Source organism: Gracilinanus agilis, chromosome 4 (assembly GCF_016433145.1).
Source record: "Gracilinanus agilis isolate LMUSP501 chromosome 4, AgileGrace, whole genome shotgun sequence".
Taxonomy (NCBI): domain Eukaryota; kingdom Metazoa; phylum Chordata; class Mammalia; order Didelphimorphia; family Didelphidae; genus Gracilinanus; species Gracilinanus agilis.
The window spans coordinates 181,932,285-181,959,049 of record NC_058133.1 but is presented as its reverse complement, the minus strand read 5'-3'; the positions used below and the strand labels follow the sequence as shown (position 1 = coordinate 181,959,049).

The 26,765-nt window shown below is 36.6% G+C and overlaps 2 protein-coding genes across 4 annotated transcripts in view; one reads left to right on the top strand and one right to left on the bottom strand.

Moving 5' to 3' along the window:
• Positions 1–14,842, top strand: part of TOM1L1 (target of myb1 like 1 membrane trafficking protein) — a 52,660-nt gene extending 37,818 nt beyond the window's left edge. For all 3 annotated transcript variants that reach the window (XM_044676959.1, XM_044676958.1, XM_044676960.1), the window contains 9 exons: positions 1,262–1,395; positions 2,195–2,255; positions 2,527–2,650; positions 4,834–4,930; positions 10,321–10,354; positions 11,065–11,170; positions 11,558–11,645; positions 13,503–13,569; positions 14,493–14,842. In XM_044676959.1, coding sequence (XP_044532894.1) covers positions 1,262–1,395; positions 2,195–2,255; positions 2,527–2,650; positions 4,834–4,930; positions 10,321–10,354; positions 11,065–11,170; positions 11,558–11,645; positions 13,503–13,566 — 708 coding nt within the window. In that variant the 3' untranslated portion in view covers positions 13,567–13,569; positions 14,493–14,842. The remainder of the gene's footprint in view (positions 1–1,261; positions 1,396–2,194; positions 2,256–2,526; positions 2,651–4,833; positions 4,931–10,320; positions 10,355–11,064; positions 11,171–11,557; positions 11,646–13,502; positions 13,570–14,492) is intronic.
• Positions 14,843–14,949: 107 nt separating this feature from the next.
• On the bottom strand, positions 14,950–25,012 carry LOC123247888 (cytochrome c oxidase assembly protein COX11, mitochondrial). The gene is made up of 4 exons (XM_044676957.1): positions 24,753–25,012; positions 22,000–22,155; positions 16,654–16,779; positions 14,950–16,242 (listed from the first exon to the last, which is right to left on the bottom strand). Exons 1-4 carry the CDS (start codon positions 24,999–25,001, stop codon positions 16,060–16,062), a joined length of 714 nt encoding a protein of 237 aa, XP_044532892.1. The 5' UTR covers positions 25,002–25,012; the 3' UTR covers positions 14,950–16,059.
• Between the last annotated feature and the right edge of the window lie 1,753 nt (positions 25,013–26,765).

The window sequence follows — 26,765 nt, the reverse complement described above, 5'->3', positions numbered from 1 at the left end:
TAGATCTCCTCTTTGGTAAGCAAGATGTGATGAGTAAGAATTCTGAGACACTGGGTTCTGGGTAAGAATAATAAATGTATTGATTAGGCTGGCAATAACCATTAAATAAATTAGTCCATAATCTCTCAGTGAACAAAGATAGTAAATTCAGAGCCTTTTGAGGTATTTAAGTACAATTTTGAAAGTTCATTATTTAGCCCTCCCCTAGAGAGCCCAAGACATTTCATTGGTAAATACTAATGAGGAAGTAAGCTAATGCTTACCTATTCCTCCCTGATCCCCTTATCATGACATGTCTAATCACAAGATTCCAATATCCTTGTTGATCTAGATGGAGAAATCTAATTAGGTCTGGTGAAGATTAACTTCCATGGTTTATCTTAGTGGATGAATCAAGAATATAGTCATGCCATCCCCAGGACATTCTTGGTTGGAGCCAGATTTGTTTACCAGAAAAGATGAATCTTAAATTCTCAATATTAATTGTCCCAATTTTAGAGGATGCTCTGGGGCAAGGAATATGATGGTATTCCTATGATTGTGAGGACAAAGGAATGAGGGGAAAGACTTCAAAAACACAATGTAACAGCAGTATTGGAAATCAAAATGGTATAGTATTAAGAATAAATCTTCTCAAGGGATATTTTTGCTCATAGTTTCCCAGGCCCAAAGGCTTTTGAAGCACCAGGCTGACCATTGTTTTTCTGCTAAGGAAGCTAGTGACTTTTATTGTCTCTATGGTAAAATACAAAGTCCTCAGCCTAACATTTAAACCACTTTACAAACTAGTTCTATTCTTCATTTCCAGACTTATTTCAGATTATTTTCTCTCACAAGTTCCATATTCCAGGTAAACTAGCCACTTCTTTGTTTCCTGATATCAGCATTCAATATTTTATATAGTCCCTCCTTTATACCTATAATACAGTTCTTAATTACTTTTGCCTCTTAAGCAACTCTGGCAAGCTTCAAGACTTATCTCAGAAAACCTTTCATTATTGCCCTAGTAGTAGGAATTTCTCCTTTTCCCAAATTGCTTTACTTTTACTTATCTGTCTTCCCTGGTAGAATATCAGCTCTCTGGGGACAGGAAATTTTTCATTTTCATCTTTGTAGCAACCAGTGCCAAGCACAATGCCATGCATAGAGTTGGTACTTAATACATTGTTTCCTTAATTGGCTTGAATTGTATCAAGTTGTCTGGCATAAACTTACTCTTTTCAGGGCATTTCTGATTTAGATTTTCTCTTTTTCTGGACAGAAATTGTATAAAACCGGTCGGGACATGCAAGAAAGGATAATGGACTTGCTGGCGGTAGTAGAGAATGAGGATGTGACAATGGAGCTCATTCAAGTAAATGAGGATTTGAATCATGCTCTCCTTGGATATGAGAGGTGTGTATAAGTTGGGTTGTCCGTTCAGTCATTCAAGCCCACTGGAAAGTGCATGGAAGAAAATGAGTATCCCTGGGAAGCTCCCAGCTTAATGGAACAAGGCATCCTTACCTTGCAGGACCTCCCTGGCTGGCTGGGGATACACAGCATCCTCACCAAAAAGTCAAGAATGTTACAGACAGCAGTTTTGCATTTATACATCAGTTCGTGGATAAGCATTCATTAAGTCTCTGCTACTTGCCAGATACCATGCTAGACATCAGAGATATAGACACACAAACAAACAAAAAATCTCAACAAACTTAAGTTCTGTCAAGGGACTGTGTGTGTGTGTATATATAGCAATTCATTTTGACTTACTATTTAACTTTAGAGGTAGAAGCAGCCTTAGAATTTAAAAGAAATGAGTTCCAGTTCCTCCTTTGACACCCAAGTGGCTATGTGACCAAACATTTAGCCCTTTTCATTCTTCTGCCTTGGAAACAATCCGTAGTATTAATTCTATCAATCCTTAGTATTGCTTCTATGACAGAAGGTAAGGGTTAAAAAAAGATGCCTGCAGACCATGTTTTAGATGTAATATCATCTATGTTTTTTATATTTCCCAATTATATTTTAATCTGGGTCATGCCATACTAAGGAGTATTATGGGCTTCATGTGACCTATGTTTTATACTTCTACCATAGAGGGAACATAAACATAATACTTTATATAGCTCCTTGGTTTAGGTTAATAATATATAAATTCTATTGTTTTTTTTTTAAGATAAGAATTTGTTCTTTTTTTTTTTTAAATCAGGTTTTCTCGAAATCAACAGCGATATCAGGAGCAAAATCAGAGCCTACAGGAAGCCCAGAAGGTAAGTATTTAAAAAAATCCTTACACAAATGATTTTTTAACATTTCCAGAATATAGTATGATGTTATATAAGTGCAGTGGAAAATATTTAGAGGGTCAGAGGACTTGAGTTCAAATCTCAGCATTGCTTCATACTACCTATGTGTGATTAACATCATAATCTCCTCAAGGGAACTCCTCAAAAAAGGACCTTTCCCAACATCCTTAGAGGGAGCATTTGATGCTTGTTATTGTTTTTAACTTAACTTGGTTTTTTGTTTGTTTGTTTCCAGAATAACTGTGAACCTTCTGCCCCATCCTGTGATTTACTTGACTTAAGTCCAAGTCCAAGCTCTTTGACTTCTGGCTTGTTATTGGATGGAGTACATGCCATGAGTTCTCAATTTTCTGACTTAAGTAAATGAACGTTCTGTTTTGTTCAGATTAGCCAAAGAAAAGATTCTGCTTTGGGTAGATAATTAAGTGCCATCTGAGAAAGAATAAAGTCAAGCAGGGACTCCAGTCCTTTCTCAGGAGAGCTCTCTTCCATCTTATACAAGGGTTCTTAATCTGGGGTCTGTGAATTTGCATTTTTTTGTTTGTTTATATTTTATTATTGCATTTCAAGATAATTTATTTCATTTCTACTCCATTGTATTTTATGTTATGCTTTAAAAACACAGTTATGAGAAGGGGTCCCTGACACAAAAGAGATGAGGAACCTCTGATCTCATGGTTAAATCTCTGCCAGATGGCAATGAAACATCCTCTGGATGGAATGAATAGCCAATAGTTCTGGGAATTTTTTTAGAAGTGGGGCTGGGTTTTGTGAGCTGAATTCTTTGAAATTTTACTTGATAGTATTGGTCCCTTTATGATATCTGACAACATTCACCAGGCTTTTTTTCAGAGGTTATCTGATGTAATTTCTATTCACATAGGTCTTCTTGAACAACAACCTTTAACGTTCATTCTTAAAATTTATCTAGGTTTTCCAATCAGCTATTTTCCAATATTTATCCATCTTAGCCAGTATTCTATCAGCCAGCTGCTTTTTGCTGTTTTTTTTTTTTAACTTCTGTTTTGATATTAATTTTAAGACAGAAAAAATGGCAAGGGCTGGGCAAAACAGGTTTAAGTAAAAACTTGCTCACTGTACTACCTACCTGCCCTTTTCTTGCTGTTTTTAACAATGCCTGATCCCTTAACATATTACTCTGAACATAATGGTCACTCAATAAATGCTGATTGGTGGGCTTTGGCTCTATTACAGTATAAGATTAGGAAATAATTTGTAGAGAGAGAGGCAAAAAAGAAAATGCTAGCAGTCCAAGTTGATCAGAGAACAAGGCATAATGGACTGTTACAATTAAGGAAAGGGAAAAGAATATTAATAATAACAACAGTGATATTAATGATAATAAAAGCACCTACTATGCTCCATGTACTGCGCTAAACACTACAAATATTATTTTATTTGATCTTCACTTTTGTTGTTGTTATTGTTGTTAAGGAATTTGAGGATTTAAAGAGGGGGAAAAATGAAGAAAACTGCTGACATAAAAGGCAAAAATGCCTATCTGAAATCACTGTTATTTTTTCTTTTATGCCCCAGGGTCTTTCCAGAACCAAAATATTCCATATAATTAATTGATTGAGGATTAGCATATTTGCTAAGCGTTAACTTTTCTTGTAAAGATCGTTGATCAAACTGGATTGCACTTTTATTAAGGAAAAGCTGTTTCTTCCCATTCATAATATGTTGCCTTCTTATTTCTGTTGATCAATAGGACATTAGATGGATCATGATGGAAAGAAATCTTTTTTTTGTTGTGTGAAGTTTTTAGATGAAAAAAGAAATTTCTCCCATGAGGAGTTCAACTCAACTATGTCTCAAGAATGTTAATAGCTTGTCAGTCAGACATTTTAGAACACCATGTGTTACCAGTAAAGCCTTTGTAGCATTCTTTGCACAGAGTAGGAGATGGAAGCTCTTTATCCCTACCTGCACAGACTCAGAAATTTTTTTTTCCAATTCCCAATATCATTTAGCATTAAAATGACCCTACTTTTGTTCTTAGCCAGCAAAAAATTAAGGGTAGAGACAGGTAGATGGAACACTTCATAGAGCACCACACTTGGAGTTGGAAGGATCTGGGTTCAAATCTGGACCTTCCTAATTGTCTGACCATGAGAAAGTCACTTAATTCCATCTGCCTAAATAGGGTAGGGAGGAGTGAAGGTAGCCTCCAGTGGAAAGAATCCTGGTTTGGGAGTCAGAGGAACTGAGTTCAAATCCTAACTCTGATGCTTAACTCTTTTTGTGATCTTGGGGAAGTCACTGAACTTCATCTCTGGGTCCCATTTGTAAAATGAGGGGACTGGGATACATGGCCTTTGAAGTCTCAGGCAGCTGTATGTCTGTAGGCCTGTGATCCTAAATATGGTATCTTAAAGAGGTTTTACACCAGAGTTCAATGTCCAGATATCCATCTTTAAAATATATATTTCATGTGTTAGGAAAGTCATCCAAAATGATTGACTAAAGGACTTTCTTGACTAAGTAGTAGTCATAAAATACATCCATTTTTACCTTTTAGATGTCAGTGCTCCACTTGCCAGTGATGGCAATCACTCAAACCCGGTGATTTATCAAGAGCTGGATTTGCTGGCCTCAGAAAATCCAGAAATATCCCTGTAAGTATTATATGAGAATTTTGGAACTGTCAGAAAGCATCCAGTGCTTTGGTTATGGTAGGCCAGAAACTGGGAATCTCATGTGTCCTGGATGACATGTTTCACACCATTTCTCTGACCAGAGGTTGCTGCTGTGGCCCATTTGTATGCCATTAGTTATCTTTCTTTTGACATGATATGACCAAATGACTTCTCATTTTGGTTCTTTTGAGATTGTGAAGTTCTATGATTCTTATAGCCCGGGTGGGTGAGAACAGGAGAAAACCACTGTGAAGAAAGGTAGACTTCAGCAGGGAGCAGCTTGGGATCATGGAGAGTAATGTCTGTTTTTGGACTACCAAGATAAGTAATCTATTCCACAGTCTTTTTATTGAGTTCTCAGTCCTCCATTTCTAAGTCCAGCCCGGCTTAAAGGCTGTCTATCCACCACAAACTGGGCAATATTCAAATCCTTTTCACTTGGTTTATTTGGCCAATTTCTTTTGAGTGCCCTTAAATCTCATTAACAAAGACCCTCTAGTGTAGTGTGCCATGAACGTGTGTGTGTGTGTGTGTGTGTGTGTGTGTGTGTGTGTGTGTGTGTGAATGTATGAGGAAGTTGTCCAGATGCTCCTATTTATGGATATGGGATTTGCTTTATTGAGACCAATACACTAGAGGGTCTTTGTTAATGAAATCTAATACTTAAATTGGAAAATTGTCCTATGCAGATGTTCGCTTATATCTATGATTTCAACCATCCACAGTAGGTCTTGGAACGTATCCCCTGAGGATATGAGATCCTACTGTACGTATATATCCACACGTACCTTCCCTTGATGTATTTGCCATGATGCCAGCAAACAGCTTCGGCACACATGCTTTTTTCCTGTTTTATGCCTCATTTAACATTGTTCAGTAAGCCTCTTATTATTGCTATGATTAAAATTCTCTGGAGCCTGTATCTTAATTTATAATTATTTATTAAATAATATCATTTAATAAAAATAATAAAATGCATGTCAGAAAGAAAAGGCACTCGCCATTGTGGCCAGCAGCAGCCTTAGCCACACCCTGACCCCCACCTCCAGAGCTGGCCCCAGCCTTGAGCACACCCAATCAGTCCAAGATTCTAAGGAAAAAGCCCTGCTTCTTCCTCCAGTTATGCTCTTTGTGACTCCCAAGTCTCTTTGATTGGAGCACTGTAACCTCACTCCAGACAAGGCGGGTTTTCTAGGACACCAGGAGTCACACCGGGTAGGTTAGAGTGACAGCACATGTCTGCTTTTCTCTGCCTAACTTTGCCTAGCTTATTTAGTACCTTCACTATCTCAGGAGGCTTTTTTTTATAGATAAACAGAGAACTTGTCTCCACCCTCATTCAGCAAGGGAGAAAGAAGTCTGTTGTAGAGACAATTTTTTAAAAATTTATTTTAAAACGCTTACCTTCTGTCTTAGAATCAATACTATTAAGGGCTGGGTAATAGGGGTTAAGTGACTTGCCCCAGAGTCACACAGCTAAGACACAGAAGTATCTAAGGCCACATTTGAACCCAGGACCTTCTGTCTCTAGATCTGGATCAGCTTCAGTCTTAAGATGAAAATTCTTCCCCTTTAAAATCCAAAGGTTGTCTTGAGGTGCCAAAAAAGTGTGGTACAGGTTAGTATTAAATTTCCACATTTCCAATACTCTCTGGTTATACTTATCAAGAAAACTTGTATAATAATTAATTGTGCATTACCTTTTTTAAAGAAGCCTTTACAAAGATATGTTTTGCATTAGAAAGTTACATATTAGATTGTTTTTTGGTAATTATCAAAGTATGTTTTATACTTTTTAATCAATTATACATTTAGGAATCTCAAAATTTTAGATTTTGAGCTAGAAACAACTCTACAGGTCTGTTAGTCCAACTCCCCCGTTTAATATTTAAAGAACTGAGGCCAGAGAGGTTAATGACTCGCCAGAAGTCACACATGTATTAGATAGTAGGACTGGGATTTGAATATTTCTTCAAATCCTGTGTGCTTTCCACTCTCTCATACTTACTCTAACAATCATCCACAAAAACTTGCTTGTTTCTTTATGCATAAAGATTTTGTGAAAGAAAGCCAGCATATGGGCTAATGTTTGATGATCTCTTCTTGATAGCTTTTTTGTTGTTGAGCAGTAATACTATTTGTGATCTTTCATTCTTTTGGAAACTTCTTGGCCTTTAGAGATCGTAAAATAGTTCCTTAGAAGCTTCAAAATTGTGTTGCCTTCAATACATATCTCTTCTTATGTGTCTGGTCAGATAGAGTTCATTTTCCTAAGTGTTCTTGCTGCTTTCTTATATAGCGCAGTTGGTAACAAGGCATTTTGGTCCAAATAGGAGGGTAGCTCTGTGATCACAGATAATGAAACGAGATTACTATAGAAATACTAGAAGATCTTTTCATTTCACATTATTTTTTGTCCTCCCTCCAGTTTTACTTATACATTCTCTTGAGATGTTATGGCCTAGTTGAATGTTCTGCTAAAATTTCTAGAGACTTCTCTTTCTCTGCTTTCACATTTTATGAGAATTATTATTGGTTTTACTTATGTTTTATTGATCCTATTTTTTTCTATAATAGTCATTTTTAGATATACCTCTTGACCCATATTAAGAAAAAAAGTTAAGCAAAACCAACCAACATGTTTGACAGCATACAAAATATTCCAAAACTCTTAAATCCTAACACTTTCATTCAAAGGGGGAGGTTCATTTTTCCCCCTTATTTTTCTACAGAGTCAAAATTGGTCATTCTAATTGCAAGCATTCAACTTCACTTTATTATGTTTTTTTATTGTCCCTTTTTATTTGTCTTTAGTGTGTATAACATTTTTCAGATTTGGCATACTTCATTTTGCATCAGTTCATACAAGTTTTCTTTTTTTCTCTCTATTCCTCCTTTTCTTCTGTCTTAACAATGCAATAATGAACCATTCAGGAGGCAGCTGGGTAGCTCAGTGGATTGAGAGCCAGGCCTAGAGACAGGAGGTCCTAGGTTCAAATCTGGCCTCAGACACTTCCCAGCTGTGTGACCCTGGGCAAGTCACTTGACCCCCATTGCCTACCCTTATCACTCTTCTGCCTTGGAGTCAATACACAGTATTGACTCCAAGATGGAAGGTAAGGATTAAAAAAAAAATGAACCATTCATATACCACACTTTATTTAGCCATTCTTCAATCAGTAGATATATATTTTGTTTCCAGTTTTTTGTTATCATAAACAGTACTTCTACAAATATTTTCTTATACTTATGATTTTTCTTTCTTTGAGTTCCTTGGGGTTAAACATTCAGTAATGAGATGTTTGCATCAATTATTCATGTAATTGCTAGGGAAGTACTCAAGTACTTTCTATGATTTTCCAAATGGAGTTGTTATGGGAATCAAAAGAGTTCACGTATATAAAGTAGTTTGTATAATTTAAATCACTGCATTAATGTTCGCTATTATTTTGCTTCTTCACTTTATGCAAGTTTTTATTTTTGCTGTTGATTCTAGTACACACAAATACATAATTATGGAATTGTTCCACTGACCCTAATTATGTTTCTTCTGTTAGTTTCTTCTCTCACTTCTTTGTTTTACAAATGAGATTTCTTTTCTAAACTGGTATTGTCTCTGGCTACTTATATTTCTCCACTTCCTAAGATAATCAAATATTCTCTGGCAAATACCTTTTTTGGGCCATTTTGGTGTCTTTGTTTGGAGAACTTGTTTTACATCAGTTAAATTGTCCTAGGAGTTGATGACAGGTAGTTAATGTTTTTATACATATCCATTTCCCCTTTTTCCTAATCAACACAGCTTTTTAAAAATAGATCAGGTTGGAACTATTTTAACTGCACTTAGTGTCTACTCACCTTGTGCCTGCACATTGTGGAAAGAGCACTGGTCTTCGAGTTGGGAGAGACATGAGATTAAATGTCACATCTGACTCTTACTGTATAATCAAGGATACGTCACTTAATTCCTCTAAACTTCAGTTATCTGGAAATTGGTTGTAGTGGTATCTGTATAATTTTACAGACAGGCTTATTATGGGAATCAAAGGAATTCAAGTATATAAAGTAATATAAAAGTAGTTTAAATCACTGTGTTAATGTTAGCTATGTATCATTTCTTTCTAATTTTATGTATGAAGGTTTTATTTTTGTCATGGATTCTGGTACATATGAACATATAATTATAGAATTGTTCTGCTGACCCCAATCATGTTTCCTTTCTGTTGGTTTCATTTTTTTTAAGGATGTTTGGTGTTCAGTACCTTCTTTTCTTCTTGAAGAATATAATATGTTCATGATATTGATAGAAGGCCTTCTGAATAATCCACAAGCCTTTGAAGATCTATTTTTTAATTCTGAAACATCTTCTGTGCCTCTCTTTGCATTGTCAGCAAGAATTAAAATTAAATTCTATGTAGTTTCTTAATCTCAACATGCTCTGCAATAGATGTTGGTATATAAGTTCTAGTTCTGTTTTTGGTTGATTTCCTCCATGAGCATTGAAATCAGTAGTGAGGTAACCAAGTGTTCCAGGAAATTATTTTTCCCGTTGTTGTTGAAAGAGCTGTACTATTTGCTGCTTTAGTTAGGGAAAGTTGAAATGTATTTTTGTTCTTAGTAAAGACAACATGGGGTGAGTGCTGACTTTGGAGTCAAGAGATCTCAATTGGAATCCTTTGCTCTAACACAAGTTATATGACTTTGGGCAAGTTGCTTCACCTTTCTTTATCTGTCTCTCCATCTCTCAGATCTGGGTAAGGATGTTTATACCACCTTCAGCCAAGAGTAGGGGGTGGGAAAGTTCCTTTTGTGCCTGACAAATTTATGCAAATGTAAGCTGGTTTGGCATTCATAGACTACTCTTCTAGAAGAGATTCTGTCACTGCTGCCAGAAGGCAAGGCTTTGCCAGTGTTCTTTCTTTTCTTAGAATTGGCAGAGTTCTTAGGCATTTATAAGCAAATGGGTACTGGAATGATGCACATGGGGAACACTAATACATTCATACTGTCAATATGGTAGTCCGCTTCTTTGGATAATTGGGAAGATGGTCTTATTTTCTCCATCACTTTTCTTAAAGCATTGTTATTAATGTATTCAGCTTGTTGAATTGAATGATAATCTTGTATAACTTGGCATCTGTTATAAACTAGTCAATATTATCTTTGTATTATGTATAGCTATCAACCTTCCCTAGCAAGATTATAAATTTATCTGAGATTATCATATTTTTAACATATCTTTGTGTTCCATAGACTATAGGACAGGGGCCTTGTTGGTTACTTAATAAAGGGTTTGGTTTTTTTGAAAGTGTATCTGTAGAGTTAAGGGTTGACAGAAAAAGTCATGCAATATTTTTTCACCACCTTAGGTTTCCACAAAGGACAGGCCATCTGTATGACAATGTAAGTATTTCATAGTCTTTGCACTAAATATCTAGTAAATATTTCATTCATTCATTCATATTCCAAAAGGCCCAAGTATTCAATAATGCTTCTTGGTGTCAAAATGAAAAAACAACAGCAGTAACAACAAAAACATATATGTATATATACACCCAAGTATTATTTGAGAGGAACAGATAAAGAATGAGAATTTTGTGGTCAACATGTTAACTTTTTGTGACTTGTCCATTTCATTTCTCTTTTTGCAACTTCTATTCTGTTGTGAAAAAAAGGAGGCAAGACCAGGAGGTTGGAAGAGATGATACTTTTCACCATTGCTCATGTTGTTATGATTTATGTCTCAAACTAAGAGCAGTTATTTCAATCAGGACATCTCTATATGATTATTCTAAAGAAAATAATTTCCCCATACCATGCATACATACTGTTTTCTCCTTCCCTCTCCTCCCACCCCTGACGACTTGTCAGGTCTGGAGTACTGCAGTATAACATGATACCAGACGGTAGCCATAAATAGTGGAGAGGTTATAATTTGCAAAGAGGAGTCAATTAAAAATTACTTAACTAGTGGTAGTACATAGACCTCTAGTAATAAAAATAGTGAAAAAATACTTAACTTTAATAACTTTTATATTAGAGAATCTGGATCCATTATACTCTGTTTCATAGTGATACTTTGGTTTCTTTGTCTGCTATTCAATGTCCTTTAGCTCTTAACTCATTTAAATCCAATCCTGATGCCTCCAGTGAACCTGCAAGCTGGCCATGCAGGACCTTCAAGCCAGAGGCCCCAAGCTTTGTCCAGCAATCTTCGAGGTAACTGAGACTTTAAAATTTGCTTATAGAATAGATTGTTTTAAATTGTATCACCTGAGTTCTCAGCATAGGGAACCCTAAAACTTTAGGAAAATAATATGACTAGCAATTGGTAATGTAAAAATTCCACATTTTCCCTAATTTGAGCTACAAGACTTATTTGTAATACATGTCAAATCCCATTGTGATAGATTCCAAGGGATTACCCAAATTATTTTGTACTGAATTTGTTTGGCTGTTTTGATTGCTGTTCACATCATATAAGGTATCTAATTATAAATGAGTAGTTAGAATTGGCTTAGTAGTGGTTTTAAATATGAAAAAAGAATGCTCATCCAACTCTGTTTGATACAAAACACAGTATGGGTTTCTTTCTCTCCTTGTTAGCTAACCCTTTAGCAAAGAATGATCTTCCACCACCCAATTACTATGAGGTAATGGAGTTTGATCCTTTGGCTCCGGATGCCACTGCAGAGTAAGTTATTCTGAAAACTCTTTATTCATTTTTTTGTTTCCGCCTTTTAGCAATATAGGTTTAATTTTGCTTTGGTCTTGGCACAACTTAAAATGGCTTATTGCTTCATACAGAGAGTATTTGGGATTTAATGTCCATGTTTTATGACTTAATTTCAACTCTTTTTTTAAAGTAATGAAACTGTGTGCATGGACTTATTTATTTAAACCCTAAGTAAGGTAAGGGCCAGGCAATGGTGGTTAAGCGACTTGCCCAGGGTTACACAGCTAAGAAATTTCTGAGGTCACATTTGAACTCAGGACCTCCCATCTCTAGGCCTGGCTCTCAATCCACTGAGCTACCCAGCTGTCCCCTGTATATGGACTTATTGGTACATGCCTTTAATGAAAATCTAGTCTTTTTTCTGTCTGAGAAAGAGCATTTTTAAGTTGCAGTATGTAAAAGTAAAGTTTAAGTAATTACGTTTTCAAAATGGAAAAAGTAGTTTGGTTTTTTAAAGGTCTAATTTTTTGTTGTTGTTCCTAAGAGGATATGAATACTTTAAAACTTATTTTTTAGTTAGCTAACACATAGCAATACTGTTATATTATCTTCCAATTTGTTATCAAACCAAGATAATAAAGCCTTCATTTAATAATTCCTTTTCATGCATATAAAAGCTCCATTGTTTTTATATTTCAAGAACATTTAAGAATTTTATAACTAACCACAATGGAAGAGCTTTTATTAATTGATAAGACTACAGTATTATTAATGTAATTTTTTTAACCCTTACCTTCTTAGAATCAATATGGCATATTGGTTCCAAGACAGAAGAGTAGTAAGGGGTAGACAATGGGGGTTAAGTTACTTGCCCAGGGCCACAAAGCTAGGAAATATCCGAGGTCAGATTTGAACCCAGGACCTCCCATCCATCTCTGGGCCTGGCTCTCAATCCACAGAGCTGCCCCCTAATTTAACTTTCTAATTGGATGAGAGTGAAGATTTCCAACAAGAATGAATGAAACAGTATTTTGGGGTTTAAACTTTGATTTAGTTAGAGACCCATTATAAAATACAATTTCCTGGTGATTCATTACCCCAAACTTTCCAAACCCAAAATTTTTTATTGGAAGTACAATTAATTTGGTGTTTTACTATAATTAGAAATGGCTAAGTAACAGAGTGAAAAATATATACAGAACTAAAAACTGAAAGATGGAATCATTGAGTTCTCTAGCAGGGCATGGTTTGATTTAAATATGTACATATAAGAATGAGTTTGTCTATATTATAACATCATAAGGCATTAAAACTACCTAAAACAGGGGTTTTTGAAATGAGGTCTATAAACTTTAAAAAATATTTTTGAGAATATAATTCAATATAATTGGTTTCCTTTGTAATTCTTTGTATTTTATTTTGTGCATTTAAAAACATTCTTAAAAGGAATCCATAGATATCACCAGCTTGCCCATAGGAGACTATGACAAAAAAAAATTAAGAACCTTTGATCTCAAACATTAAAATATCAAATAGCATGAAGAAGGAAGGGAAAATGACTAAAGTAATTCTTTGAGTAAGAGAAGAATTCAACCTTATTGGAAAAAAAAATGGTTTTAAAGACAGGTATAATCTACTTAACCTAAAATAGAAAACAAGTAGATAATTTAGTTTTGATAGCTTTCATGTTCTATTTAAATTACAACAAATAATTTATAGTCAATTTACCAGGCTTTGAGTTTTATGTCAAAGATAAACTCATACACACATTTCACTGTAAAAGATTAAGATTGATATCGATTTAACTTACCAGTAGTTTTCCTTTTTTAGTTAGTAAAATGAAATTGAAAATACTGTGGCTTTTCTTTATTGCAGAACTCTTTATGAAGAGCTTGACGTTAATTGCCGTAAACCAATTCAGAATCATACAAATGGTTAAAAGGTAAATATTTCAATTTTGGGACAGTTTGCTTTGTTACATTTCTTTAAAAGTGTCAGCACACAAATATGAATATGATTTTGCTTAACTCTCACATTTATTAGGGACTGAGATACTGCTATTTCAATAACTGAAGTGAAACCTTGACTACATTTACTACAAATCACTATTGTCATACATCAACATGCCTCTATCAACAAAAACTTTGTAGTCTAGTGGCAATGTCAGTCTGATCATGGGCAGTATATGGAAAGCAAAGGAATGCTTTCTAGGATGACAGAAAAAAAGGATAGCTTTTTGTTGTAAGAGATGGTTCTCCAGAAGGGAATGTAGTGGCAAATCTAGGTGTTATTAAAAACAAGATATCAATAAAAATCTATTTTTCAAAAGAACAGGTTATGGCATAGAAGAGCATATCAATGTAAATCATAGAAGACATACAGGACTCAGTAATTCTTTACTGGCTTACTTCTGTTTAGTTAACACCTCGGGACAATTTCTATTCCTTGTTGTTCAGTTGCTTCCCCAATACTTCGCGACCTCATTTGGGTTTTTCTTGGCATCCATTCTTTCTATTACTTAATATGAAAAAGTAGGGGGAAATTCCCAATAATAATTCAAGGGTCAATTGTAAAAGAAAAATTCTGAGGTCTATTTTTCTTGTTATTCATTTAAGGAATTTCTGCCCAACCACCTAGTAAAAGAATGCTACAAGTAGTAAACTTTCTCCTTCAGGGTAATGAGTTTTTTAAATTATACCCATTGAGAATTTTAGTAAAAATAAATTTTAACCATTGATTGACTCATTTGAGTGGTAATATGCATAGTTCCTGAAAGAAGTTTAATGTGCATCTAAAAGGATTAAAGGTTTGTGCCTATATTCCACTCCCTTACCTACCTTTAATATATTTAACTTTTTTTTCCAGATCCTTTTAGATAGAAGTCCATCATCATCATCATCATATCCAGGTGAATACAGTAGATGAAAACTATTTTATTACTTCTGGAATAAATCATAAAAAAATTTGCTAAACTGGAGTTGTAATTCAGGAAACATTGCTTAAGTGCCTTCATTTAATTAAAATTGAATGTAAAAATAATTTTGCACTCCTGAAAATAGTCCTAGCCTTTACATTTTGAGCTGGGGCATAATAAAACCTTTTACTTATTGTAGTTTATACTTCATGTTTTTAACAGTCATTGGAAAATGTATAAAGCTGACTTTTGAAGTGATTTTTAACCTTATAAATAAAACATATTCTTTTCTTTTTTGCTGTAAAATGTATACTTTTTGGAATAAGGATTTTGTTCATAGTAAACACACTGAAATTACCCATCTTTGTTATGAAAGAAAATAGTATTAAATAAAAACCACAAAGGAAGTAGTATTAAAAATAATTTAATATACAAGTTAACATTGTTTCTTCACAAAAGAGTTTTTGATGCTAAGAAAAAGCACATAGTACCATACATACAATGAGATGGTAAGTATCCAATTGTTTGGAGCCCTCACTATAAATATAATCTGGTAGAAATACCAATATACTCCATTTCCAATTTACAAGGGCATTATTTCTGTGCCAATTACCAAAAAATTGAAACACTTAAATATTGCAAATTTAAAACAGCAATTGAATTTTAGTGAGGAAAAAACAATTTAAAGAGTTTGAAATTCAAATCCTATATTTGCTCTTTGCCCCGGAGTAGATTATAATCCTTTTGCTTCTATATACAGATATTTTATATATATAGAGTGACTTCACAAACTTTGTAGGGTTTTAGTAACTTAGCCTATAAATTAGCATAGGCAGCATGAGTCTAGGGAAAGTATCATGGAATAACACTTTTGCAAATGATTGACCAGACTTCTGTTTGAATAATGAAGTACATGCTATTTTTAAAAATTACTGACTACAGAAACAGATTTTTAAAAAATAGCAGCAAAATGCATTTCCAGATAACCATGATGGCATAATGGAAAGATCTGGCTAGTTGGAGACCTGGATGCTAGCCAATAACTAGCTGTATGTTAGGCAAATCATTTTATCTCTCTGGGCTCCAGCATCTTCATCTTTAACAGAAGACCTGAATGAGGTGATCTATTGGGACACCATTTTAGAGCAAAAAGCTTTTTTGGTATTTAAATGATCTTTAACAGATTATCAGTTCCATACTTGCATACTGATCTTTCTTTTTTTGATATACCACTCCAAAGGAAAAAATGATTTGAATGTTACCTTACAAATCTGCAAAGTTGTTTTTAGTCAAAATCTACACCTGGGTTTTTTTAGTAGTATCTCTATTTTTATAGCCTCATACAAGCTAAGAGATTTTAAAGGGTATTCATAAAAAAAAGTTACTTATGATTCTGGTTTAAAATAAAAATGGTTTTCCCACTAATATTCCTCTTTCATCCTGAGAACATGATTTTCCAAAAATTATAAAATTGAGACAAAAAAAATTAGAAAGAACAAAGGAAAGAAATTTCTTATTTCAGTTATAACCTGGGACTGGTAATTTATGTCCTTCTTTTGCTTCAAAAAATGTGTAAGAGAGAGTGATCACATCAACTTTTGCCATTTTGGGATCTTCAGCAAATTCAGGATCAATGAAGAAAAATACTGGCATGTCTACTTCCTCTTGAGGATTAAGCCTTTGTTCTTCAAAACAGAAGCACTAGACATTGAAAAAGAAGAATTAACTTTTGTACTTACACAATTTGTATAATTCATATTGAAAATAATACTCCAATTCATTTTCACTACTTTATCATCATAGAGTTAAATATAAAACTGGTAAATTTTAAAATATGATCAGACAGCTACAGCTTATTAACTGATTTTGTCTCAAAAGACTTCCATTTGCCTTGCTGTAAGAGCTTTAAATTACTCTAGAGGTCAAGCATTGAAAAAGCTAAACAAGTTGCCCAAAGGAAAAAACTTCAAAGCTTTGAATGAATTTATACTTATAGTTTTGGAATTGTATGATTTTCAAGATTACATTTTTTATGGATTCACTTTAAATACAATAACAAATTCAGTAAGATGGCAATTATGCTATCCATAGCTTAATTTTTACTTAGCATACCTGTATTTTATTAAAATACTGTCCAGCTTCAAATGGCACAACATTATATGTAGAAATTCCAATTATTGATTTGTCAGTAGGATTCTTAGCTTTGTAAAATGCCAGTGCAGTCTCTCCTGGTACTACCTGTTTTAAAGAAAAAAAGAAACATATATTCTTTGTCTAAAGTATAATTTTTTACCTTTTACTGCCTCTGAATTTATCATTTATCCCACTGGTCAGACCAACAAACACCTAACTGAAATCATAGAACAGGATTTAGAAGTGAGAAAGGCAAAAGAAATCAACTAGTCTAACCCTCATCTTACAGCTGTGTAAATGGAAGCTTGGGGGAGGTTAAGTAATACTCCAAAGTCTTTGTGAAAGCAGGATTAAATGCTTCAATAAATACATTTTAAGACCTGTAAGACCTAAGCCTTGTAAAAAAAAGCTATTCATAGTTCAAATACAAAATGTGTAAATAGCAACAAGGAATATTTCAAACTAAGAATATTAGTTTTATGTGATGTTCTTGACAGCAATCCTCTCCAAGTAGAAAACAAATTATCATTATTATTGCAATTTAATAAGAGAACTAAAGTGCCTTGATCACAGTGCCAATAAATGGTAGAATCAGGATCCAAACACAGGTCATCAGCCTCAAGGTAAACTGTTCTTTCTACACCAGGCAGACATTTACTCAAGTGTCATCTTACAGACTTGAGCTCTTCTATAAATGTGGATGCAAATTAGTCTATTTAATATGCATTCTTTATTGGGTGATTATGATAGGTGACTTTAAACAAAAAGAGGTTACAAGGGATAGGGACTGGACCTGTGATTTCATAGGTGAAGAAATACCCTTTATCAATGCAAGTCATCCCTTGGCAACTTACAGCAATGAGTGTTACATATCTTTCTCAAGGTCACAGCCAGTCAAGTAATGTTATGATTAAAATTCTCTGGAGACTGAATATTAATTTATAATTATTTACTAGTAAAGGGGTGTGTATGAGAGAGAAATCACATGATCATCTGGCTATACCGAATTAAATATCAGTTTGCCGAAAGCAGCTGCCATCAGCAAACATCTCCAGCCCCTGTGCAGAGAAAGCTCGGCACCTGGAAAAAGAGCGAGTGTACTCCTTCCATGCCCTTTCTTATAAATCCAACTTTTGCCACTCCTCCTGGAATCCTTTGGTCAGACACTCAGTCCAGGTCAGGCCACAAATCACATGAGGACTTAAGCCAGCCAGCCCCACTCTTGCCCCCCAGGTAGCCATATAGTGCCCAATCAAAGGGTGGCGTGTCTGTCTATCAACCAAAAATGGGTTTTCAAATGGAATAAGGGGGTACAATTTCTATTAAATTCACACAATAAGAGGCATATTCGAACAGATCTTCCTCTCTTGAGGCCAGCTCTACCCAGTATGCACACTGCCTCTTCCTAGAACAATTTGATTACAAATTTACTAAAACAAGCTGGAAACAAGAATGTACTTTAAAGATTTTCTACAAGAGAGTTCAACAATGCAAAGCCCTGCTGTGAAGCAGAAACGTGTACCATTCTTATGTGGCAGAAACTGAACTAGTACAAAATAACACAAAGTACATTTAAGAGGTTAAAAAAAGAGTGGTATGCAATGAGTATGTGTGTGAAAGGGAGATTATTGCTATTTAGAGAGGATCCAGGAAAGCTGAAACTTGAAACAGCCCTGGAAGGGATTCCAACTTGATTTAGTTCAAACATTACCTGAGTAAGAACCTTCTCTACAATGATCCTGACAGGGGCCATATAAGCTTTGCTTGAGCTCCAGCACTGATGAATTTTCTACCTTTTTAGGAAAACTCCCAATTTTGGCCAACTAACATAAGGAAGTTTTTCCTCATAATGAGCCAAAAATCTGCTTCTTGGCATTTTCCCCCATTGTTTAATCATTCATTTATATGTTCATACAACACATATGTTCATACAGCACATATGATTAAGTGTTTGTGTGTGCAGGACACTGTGCTAGAGAAGATAAAAGTTTGAGTCAAACAAGGCTCATAAAGTTTACAGTACATAGTTGGCAGATAGGGAACAAATGCAAATAAGTACAACAGACATACAGTAGAGTTGCAAAAAGAAAATGCTATTTAAGGTAAGATATTGTTCCCAAACAGGAGAATTGAGGGCAGTTCTCCCTGGGGTTAGGTAAGAATCCAACAATTAAAGAGGAGAAAGAATCTTGGACAAAGAGCAGTGTTAGCAAAGGTGGTCAGACACAGAAGACAAGGTAGATCACTTTTTTTTTTTTAATTTTAAACCCTTAATTTCTGTGTATTGACTTATAGGTGGAAGAGTGGCAAGGGTAGGCAATGGGGGTCAAGTGACTTGCCCAGGGTCACACAGCTGGGAAGTGTCTGAGGCTGGATTTGAACCTAGGACCTCCTGTCTCTAGGCATGGCTCTCAATCCACTAAGCTACCCAGCTGCCCCCAAGGTAGACCACTTTTGATGGAATAATTATTGACATTTATATCAGACTTAGAGGTTCAAAAAGCTTAAATGTAATATTCACTTTACCTTTATACTAACTCCACGAGAGACAAACAATAGGCATTATGCCTATTTTACAAATGAAGTATGGCTTCTGGTCACACAAAAGTGTCATAAAGGTGCTCACTCACACTTGGGCCTCCTTTGATTCTAGTGCTCTGGTTTCTATACCATACTGCCTCTGGGACACCAGTTATAATAGAAAAGAGCAATATAAACCCGTCACCTGTCACCCAGTAAACTAAAGAGAAAGGTAAAGAAGGCCTGGAGTATTGCCTGTACACTAGGTAAAAGACTGTAAACATTACTTGGGAAGTTTAATATGGAGTTACTGGTTAGACTGAATATTTTTGGGCAAAGAAGTGCCATGATCAGATTTAGAAATAGTAAACTTAGGCTGGTACTGGTATGAAGAATAGATAAGGGTAAGAAGAGTAAAAATGATAAAACTAATGCACTACTTAAAATGGTTGGTAATGAAGATGGGAAATGGGGGGAGGCCCAATTATAGATAATGTGGGTTTTAAAAATATTGGGGGAGGGGGGAATGTATTCCCCCAGCATGCCCCAGGGATCCCTTCCCCTACTTCCAGGATTGGGATTTGGTCTTGAATGGACCAATCCCATGGCAGGAGGCCCTATGCCCCCTACTTCTGAGTGTGGGATTGGTCTATATAAGGACCAATCCCCATCAAGGAGGGGCCTTGGACTCTGCAGAGATTAGGGGTTGAGCTGGGTAGTCAGTTGCAGGCTGGTGGAACTCTGGTGTTTTTCTTTGAATAAAAGTTTTTGTTAGATAAAGAGATAGAGTTTTCTTTTCAGCATTACAATATCAAATAGAAGAGTCAAAGACAACCCCAAAATTAGAAAATAAAAAAGTAAAAAGGGTACCATAGACAAGAATGAAATGGTAGAAATCAGTTTAAGGCAAGATAAGCAAGATCTGGATATCCTGAGTTTAGACATCTATATAGGATATCCTAGTAAAAATATTTCTGAAGGCAGCTAGAAATACAGGATGGAATCTCAGAAACAAGATGTAGGTGTAGAGACCTGGTAGTTTTCTACAGAATCAGTTGAAGTAAATAAGCTTATCAAAGGAAAAAGTGCAAAAAGAGAATAAGGCCAACCATGGGTCTTTAGAAACACAAGCAAGAAGAAATCTGGAAGAAAATGGAGGCCAGTGAAGGAGTGGTTAGATAAGAAGAGTCTCAAACCAAGGGAAGAAAGAAAATATCCAGTAAAAAGGAGTAATCAATTGTGTTAGAAGTAGCAGAGAGGTCAAGGAGGAAAAGGACTAAAAAAAAGGGTCATTATGGCTTCAGGGATTCTGAGGTCATAGGTGAGGAAGCAATTTCCATAGAGTGAAGATAGAAACTGAATTTCAAAGGTTTGAGAATCCTGATGGCTAAATGGAAAAAAGACATTTGGAGACAAATGGGAAGCAAACTAAGAAAGAAAGACCAAAGAAGACCTGAATATAGAATCAAGAAAAGGATAGAGAGAATGGACCTAGGTATAGGGATTAGAGAAGAAGAAAGAAGGATGGCTCCATTTTTTTTGGCCTAAAAGAAATAAATGGATAAAACTGCAATAGGAATTGAGGAATACATAAAGAAGGGAGTTTGAAGAAGCTAAGACAGAATGCCTTAATCTACTTAGTTAAAGCCAGATTCTGTTCAGCATAAGAGGGGTTTGGAAGAGAAAAGAAAGTCTGAAACAGAGACTAAGAAGAATGAGTGAATCAATGAAGGAAGAGACTGAACAGAGTGATAGACTTTTAGTCATGACACTGAGTCTACTGTCTCCCTCAAATATCTTCTTACAAAATAATCCTAGTATGGCATGCTCACTAGTTGACTTCAAAACTGTCATACAGCTCAGATATCAGGACATTAAGGACCAAACCTTTAAGAAGTAGGGAAAAGAACAAGGAGCCAGTAAATGAGAGATGGAGGAGGGCGTTAAAAAAAGTACCAAGAGAGTGTATTAACTTTGAAGACAAGGAGAAAAAAGTATTCAAAAGGAAGAATTAGTCAAGTATCAAAAAAGATTACTGGGAGGGAACACTGGAAGAGCTGTTGGTGCCTTTTTTGAGAGAGGGGGGACAGGTATTGAGAAACCAGATGATGAGGAAGTGGACATCATCAAGTGTAAAAATTTTTTCAAGAAGTTCGACATAGTAGTACAAATGTCAAGGAAAGATTGTTTAAAGACCTAGGATCATAGAGAGCCAACCATGTAAAGAGGAGGGAGGGAGAAACAAGAGGAACGACAGATAATGATTTTTGGAGGGAAGGTCAAATGAGGGGGTTGAAATTTTTAAAAAATTTGGCTTTAAGTTTAAGAGAATAATCTAACAAGTATTATTTTTAATCAAGGTGGTTTTATAGCAGTGATGTGAACACTCACCATGATCATTTCATTAGAATTCAGGTGCTCCTGAAACCTTGAGACATTCAGTTCTTAGAAGAAATGATGGAAAAAATGTATGAGAGAAAGGGGAGAAACAGAGATAAAGATACATAGAGATGAGACAGAGACACAGAAAGAGAAACACATTAAAGTGATTGTTATTAGTCATGATTTATACAGATTTAAATGAGTGATATTTCTAAGACCTGAAATAAAATATGAAAATTCATTTTTGAAGTAAAGTCATTATCGAATATAGTCCTACCTCTAAAGCTGAGTCCTCCTTATGACCCAGGGATAGTCACTCTTTTCTGGGCTTTAGTTTACTCATTTGCAGTATGAAGGATCTGAATAAACTTTAAGGCTCTTTCTAATTTTTAGCATGGCCTATTAAGTGTGACAATCACTTACATATATTTCTGTTTGTTGAGGCTTAAAATTCCAGTGGAGACTTGCATGCACATCTGCATTGAAGGTTACTTTAATGATTCGGTCTTTAACAGGTACCATAGTCTCAATCTGGTCTGAAGCATGACCTGCTACAGGTGATCCACCAAGTCCTGTAGTCTGGGGAAAAAATATTACAAAAATATTAAACACAAGAATTTTAGGTTTTTTTTGGAAGTGCATCATAAGCATGAAAAATGTCCCTTTAAAACATTACCATAGGATTAAAGGATCCCTAATCTAAAGGGGAAAGCTAGGTGGTTCGATGTATAGAATGCCAGGCCTGTTGCCAAGAATACCCATTCTTGGGGGCAGCTGGGTAGCTCAGTGGAGTGAGAGTCAGGCCTAGAGACAGGAGGTCCTAGGTTCAAACCCAGCCTCAGCCACTTCCCAGCTGTGTGACCCTGGGCAAGTCACTTGACCCCCATTGCCCACCCTTACCAATCTTCCACCTATGAGACAATATACCAAAGTACAAGGGTTAAAAAAAAAAAAAAAAAAAAAGAATACCCATTCTTAGTTTAAATCTGGCTTCAGATACTTACTAGCTATATAACCATGGGAAAGTCACTTAACCCTGTTTGCCTCAGTTCCTTCATCTGTCAAATGAGCTGGAGAAGGAAATGGCAAACCACTCCAGTATCTCTGCCAAGCAAACCTCAAATGGGGTTACAAGGAGTCAGTCAAGATTTAACAACAATAAAGATCTACAAACAGAAGCACCTCAGAGGCCAAAAATTTTAACCAAGTCCCAATGCCCCGAACAGTTTCTTTCCATCAAATCCCAATGGTTCTTTTAAAAAAATAAGTCTTCAAATGTCTTTAAATTATAACTGAAACTATTCCTAAATGCTTCAAAATATAGAAACTTGCTATGCCACCATTTAAATTTTCTTCTTATTGGTTTTAAGACAAGCCTGAAATGCCTACATTTATACCATTAATTTAAGTGTTAAATGTCTTAACTAATTTCCAGTTCAGTTTAGTGAACAAAGAAGCTAGCACTAATTAACAGGGGGCACCTGGGGCTCTTTTCTGGTGTCCACATCCCTGAGGATCCACTGGCCCAGACATTTAGCCAGTTCTAGAGTGATCTAATTATATTTAATTAAAAGTATTTATTATGTTACAGGAATTGTGCTAGGAATGTATATAGAAAAAATAAAAGCAGAGTATTTGTTCTCAAAGGGCATACATCTTCAAGAGAAAACAGCATGCATATAAGTATATAAAAATTTTACAAAGCAGATACAAAATAAGCCTGGATTAGGAGAGAGAAATTTATATATGAATAGGCTTATGCAAAAGGTGGCACTTAAATAGAATCTTGAAGGAAATTCCCAGGGATTCCCAAAGCTGGAGGTGAGAGAGAGCAGTGCATTCTAGGAACTGAGGTTCATCATGTAAGGAGATGACCTGGTTAGACCTGCACTTAAGGAAAATTACTTTGGAAGCTGTGGGGAGGTTGGATTGAAATAGGCAAAGGGGTTGAAGAGGCAGAGGAGTCCATTTAGAGCCTATCTCAACTGCCCAAAGGAGAGATGAGGATATGAGATAAATGAGAAATGTGGTGGTCTGAGTAGAGAGGAAGGGAATAGATAGAAAGGATGTTGTGGAAGCAGAAATGCCAAGATCTGGCAATTAACTGGGGATGTAAGGTCTTCAGGACTCCAAGTTCAGTTGTGCTACCTAGTTGCCAGAAGAATAGGAGCTGTCCCTTCCCTAAACTCCATTCTGGCCCCCACCCCTAACCCCCTCAGGACTCTATACAACTCTTTGCAAACAAACACTAGAAGTTTCATAACCTAAGTCCCACCTACCTTTCCACCTTACCCTCCCCACGCAGTGAAACTGTAAATAAACAAGACACTCCATCTTAATAGATTAGGCATTCTCTAATGCTGGCTAATTCATCCAATGCTTGGAATGCTTTCCCAAATCCTTTGCTCCAACTACCGACCTCCCTGGCTTCCTTGAAGCCTCAACTAAAATTCTATCTTATTTAGGAAACCTTCCCTAAGTTCCAGTGTTTTCCTTCTCTTTTAATTATTTTCTAGTTAGTTTGTACACAACTTGCTTTGTATATATTTGTTTGCATATTGTCTTCCCCATCAGACTGTAAACTTTTGTATCTCCAGCACTTAGCAGTGTCTGGCACATATTGGGTACCTTAAATGTTTCTTGAACGGAACTTAATGTTTGCTGAGTGAATGAATGAATGGCAATATGGGCAGTCAGAGAAGCCAAAGGAACTGGAGGGCAGGTCAACAAAACTAAAAGCTACACAGGGATCAAGAAAAATTAAAACAGAAAAATCACTGCATTGAGCATTCGTAGCTTGCATTCAGATAGTCCTTACTGAAAAGTTTGCAAAGCACTTTACATAAGGTATCTCATTTGATCCATATAATTAAAGATAATGAATATGGGTGCTATTTTTAACACCCGTTTTACAAAAGAATAAACTTGGGGCCCGAAAGAAATTACTTGTACAAGTAATTTGTGATTTGAGAACAGAACCGGAAATCAAAACTTGGTCTCTACACCAGATCAAGCACTGTTCCCGGCTCAATCAATAGCATGAGTGACCTTGGGCCTGTCCCTCCGTGTTCTGGGTCTCATTTTCCAAATGTGCAAGAGGACCCTGCAGTTCTGCCTCCGTGGTCGGATTTCGGTGGTTGGATTCCCCTGGGCCAGGTTTCCCATGGCCGTCCTACCTGGCAGTACAGGCGGTAGAGGGGAACAGCAGCGTAAGACGCCCCGACCATGCCCACGGCTGCCGCGGCCACATACGTGAGGACGGTGCGGTTCCGCCGCCGCCACTCCTGCTCCTGTTCTCGAGTGAATGGATTCGTGCTCTTCAGCCTCCGCGGCGTTTGCCGCAGCTGAAGAGCGGCGCCCCGGGGGCCCCACCACCCCAAGCAGGCCCCGAGACGCCTCAAGGAAGGCCGCCCAAACACCACCATGGCAACCGGGGCAAAACGCCCGGGTTCGACTTCCGGCTCCGGCTATCGCGATATCCGGTCCAGCGCGAGAGCGGCCGCTGAGACCCCGTGACGTCAGTGTACGGCATCGACCGCCGCAGTTTCCCCAGCTTGCTCCCGCGGCAGCGGTGGCGGCGGCGGCGGCAGTGGCGGCTCTTCCAGAAGTCTCGGCTTCAGGGGACGTACTACGGCGGCCGGGCGGTCGGATTGTCGGTGAGTTCGCGTTTCGCTCCCAGGCTCACGCCTCTCCCCATCCATCACTCCAACTCCTAAGCTTGAAGTTCCGTGCGAGGACTCCTCCTCTCTGCCCATCCATCCCCACTCGTGTCCGGGGTATTCACCAATGGGAGACTCTGCTGGCATCTCGCCCCCTCCCCTCTATTACTTCTCCAGACACTAACTTGGAACTCCAGCCCTTGCTGGTGGGAGGAGACAGCGAGGAGGTGGGGTGCGAAGGAGGACTTGAGTGTGAATTGCATCTCTGCGTCTCTCTAGTGTGACCTCGGGAGCATCAGCCAACCTCTCTATTCCTCAGCTTTCCAAGCTGTACAAGCAGCAATTTGGACTAGCCCAGAGGTTCTTAATCTTTTTGAGAGGAGGTTGTCATGAACCCCTTTAGCATTTGTTAAGCCCCGATTATGTGCCAGGCAGAGTGCTAAGTGCTATCAATTAGGAGAAAAGCCAAGGATAGTCCCTGCTTTCAAGAATCTCACAGTCAAATGGTAGCCTGATGAGCCTTATGGACCCTTTCCCCCAAGTTTTTTAAATGTATAAAATAAAATACATAGGATTTCAGTTAAAGCCAGCAAGTATTTATTAAGAGTCTACTTTGTGCCAAGTGCTGTGCTAAAACAAAACCCATTACAAATATCCCAGACAGGTAGTAGTTATTTTTATTCCCATTTTATAGATGAGGAAACTGAGGCCAAGAGGTTAAATGGCATGTACAGAAAGTATTTGAACTCAGAACTTCCTGACTCCTCTTCCAGTTGAAGGTCCAAAAGAAAGAGTCCCTGTTCTCCAGGACCATAGCTTCTATTGAGGGATGAGGACATTTAAACAGAACTAGCTGAAAAAGAAGCCAATTGTATTAAAATACAGTTATCAAAATAATTTAATTTTTTTAAGCTCATAGAACTCAGGTTAAGAATCCCTGGACCAGATGATTTTTAAAAATTAAATCCTATTAATTATTGCTCCTTCCCCTCACTCCCACAAAACAAACCCCTTGTGACAGTGTCTCATTTTGTATATTGTGAGAAAATGATCTTTAAAGACCTTTCTGTGATTTAAGCCCCTTCATTGATGACACAGAAAAATGCACTAAGATTTTTTGGGACACTCTGTGACAGTATACATACACATTCATAGGATCATGGATTTAGAGCTGGAAAGGACCTTAGAGGCCATGAAATCCAATTCCTTTTTTTTACAGGTGAGGAAAGTGAGGCATAGATAGGTGAAGAGGCTTTCATGAGTCAGATTGAGAGAGGATTCACTCAGATCCTTGTATCTACTGTACTAACTCTAATTAGATACTGAATTCCCTCATTCAAATATGAGCTTCTTTAGAGAGTCTGTTCTTTTTTTCTTTTTGTGTTTTCCCAGAGTTTAGCAGAGTGCCTGGCACATAGTAAGTTGGTCAATCATTTTTCAGTTGTGTCTGACTCTTCATGACCTCATTTGATTTTCTTGGCAAAGATACTTAGAGCAATTTGCTTTTACTTCTCCAACTCATTTTATAGA

Excerpts from the sequence above, each read along its gene's own strand:
- LOC123247888 (XM_044676957.1), bottom strand. The coding sequence starts at position 25,001 with ATGGTGGTGTTTGGGCGGCCTTCCTTGAGGCGTCTCGGGGCCTGCTTG. Across the intron at positions 22,156-24,752 it reads TCTACCGCCTGTACTGCCAG|ACTACAGGACTTGGTGGATC; the intron begins GTAGGACGGCCA and ends TTTTTTCCCCAG. Across the intron at positions 16,780-21,999 it reads CTCAACAAACAGAAATATAT|GTAGTACCAGGAGAGACTGC; the intron begins GTAAGTGATTGT and ends TCTTTAAAACAG.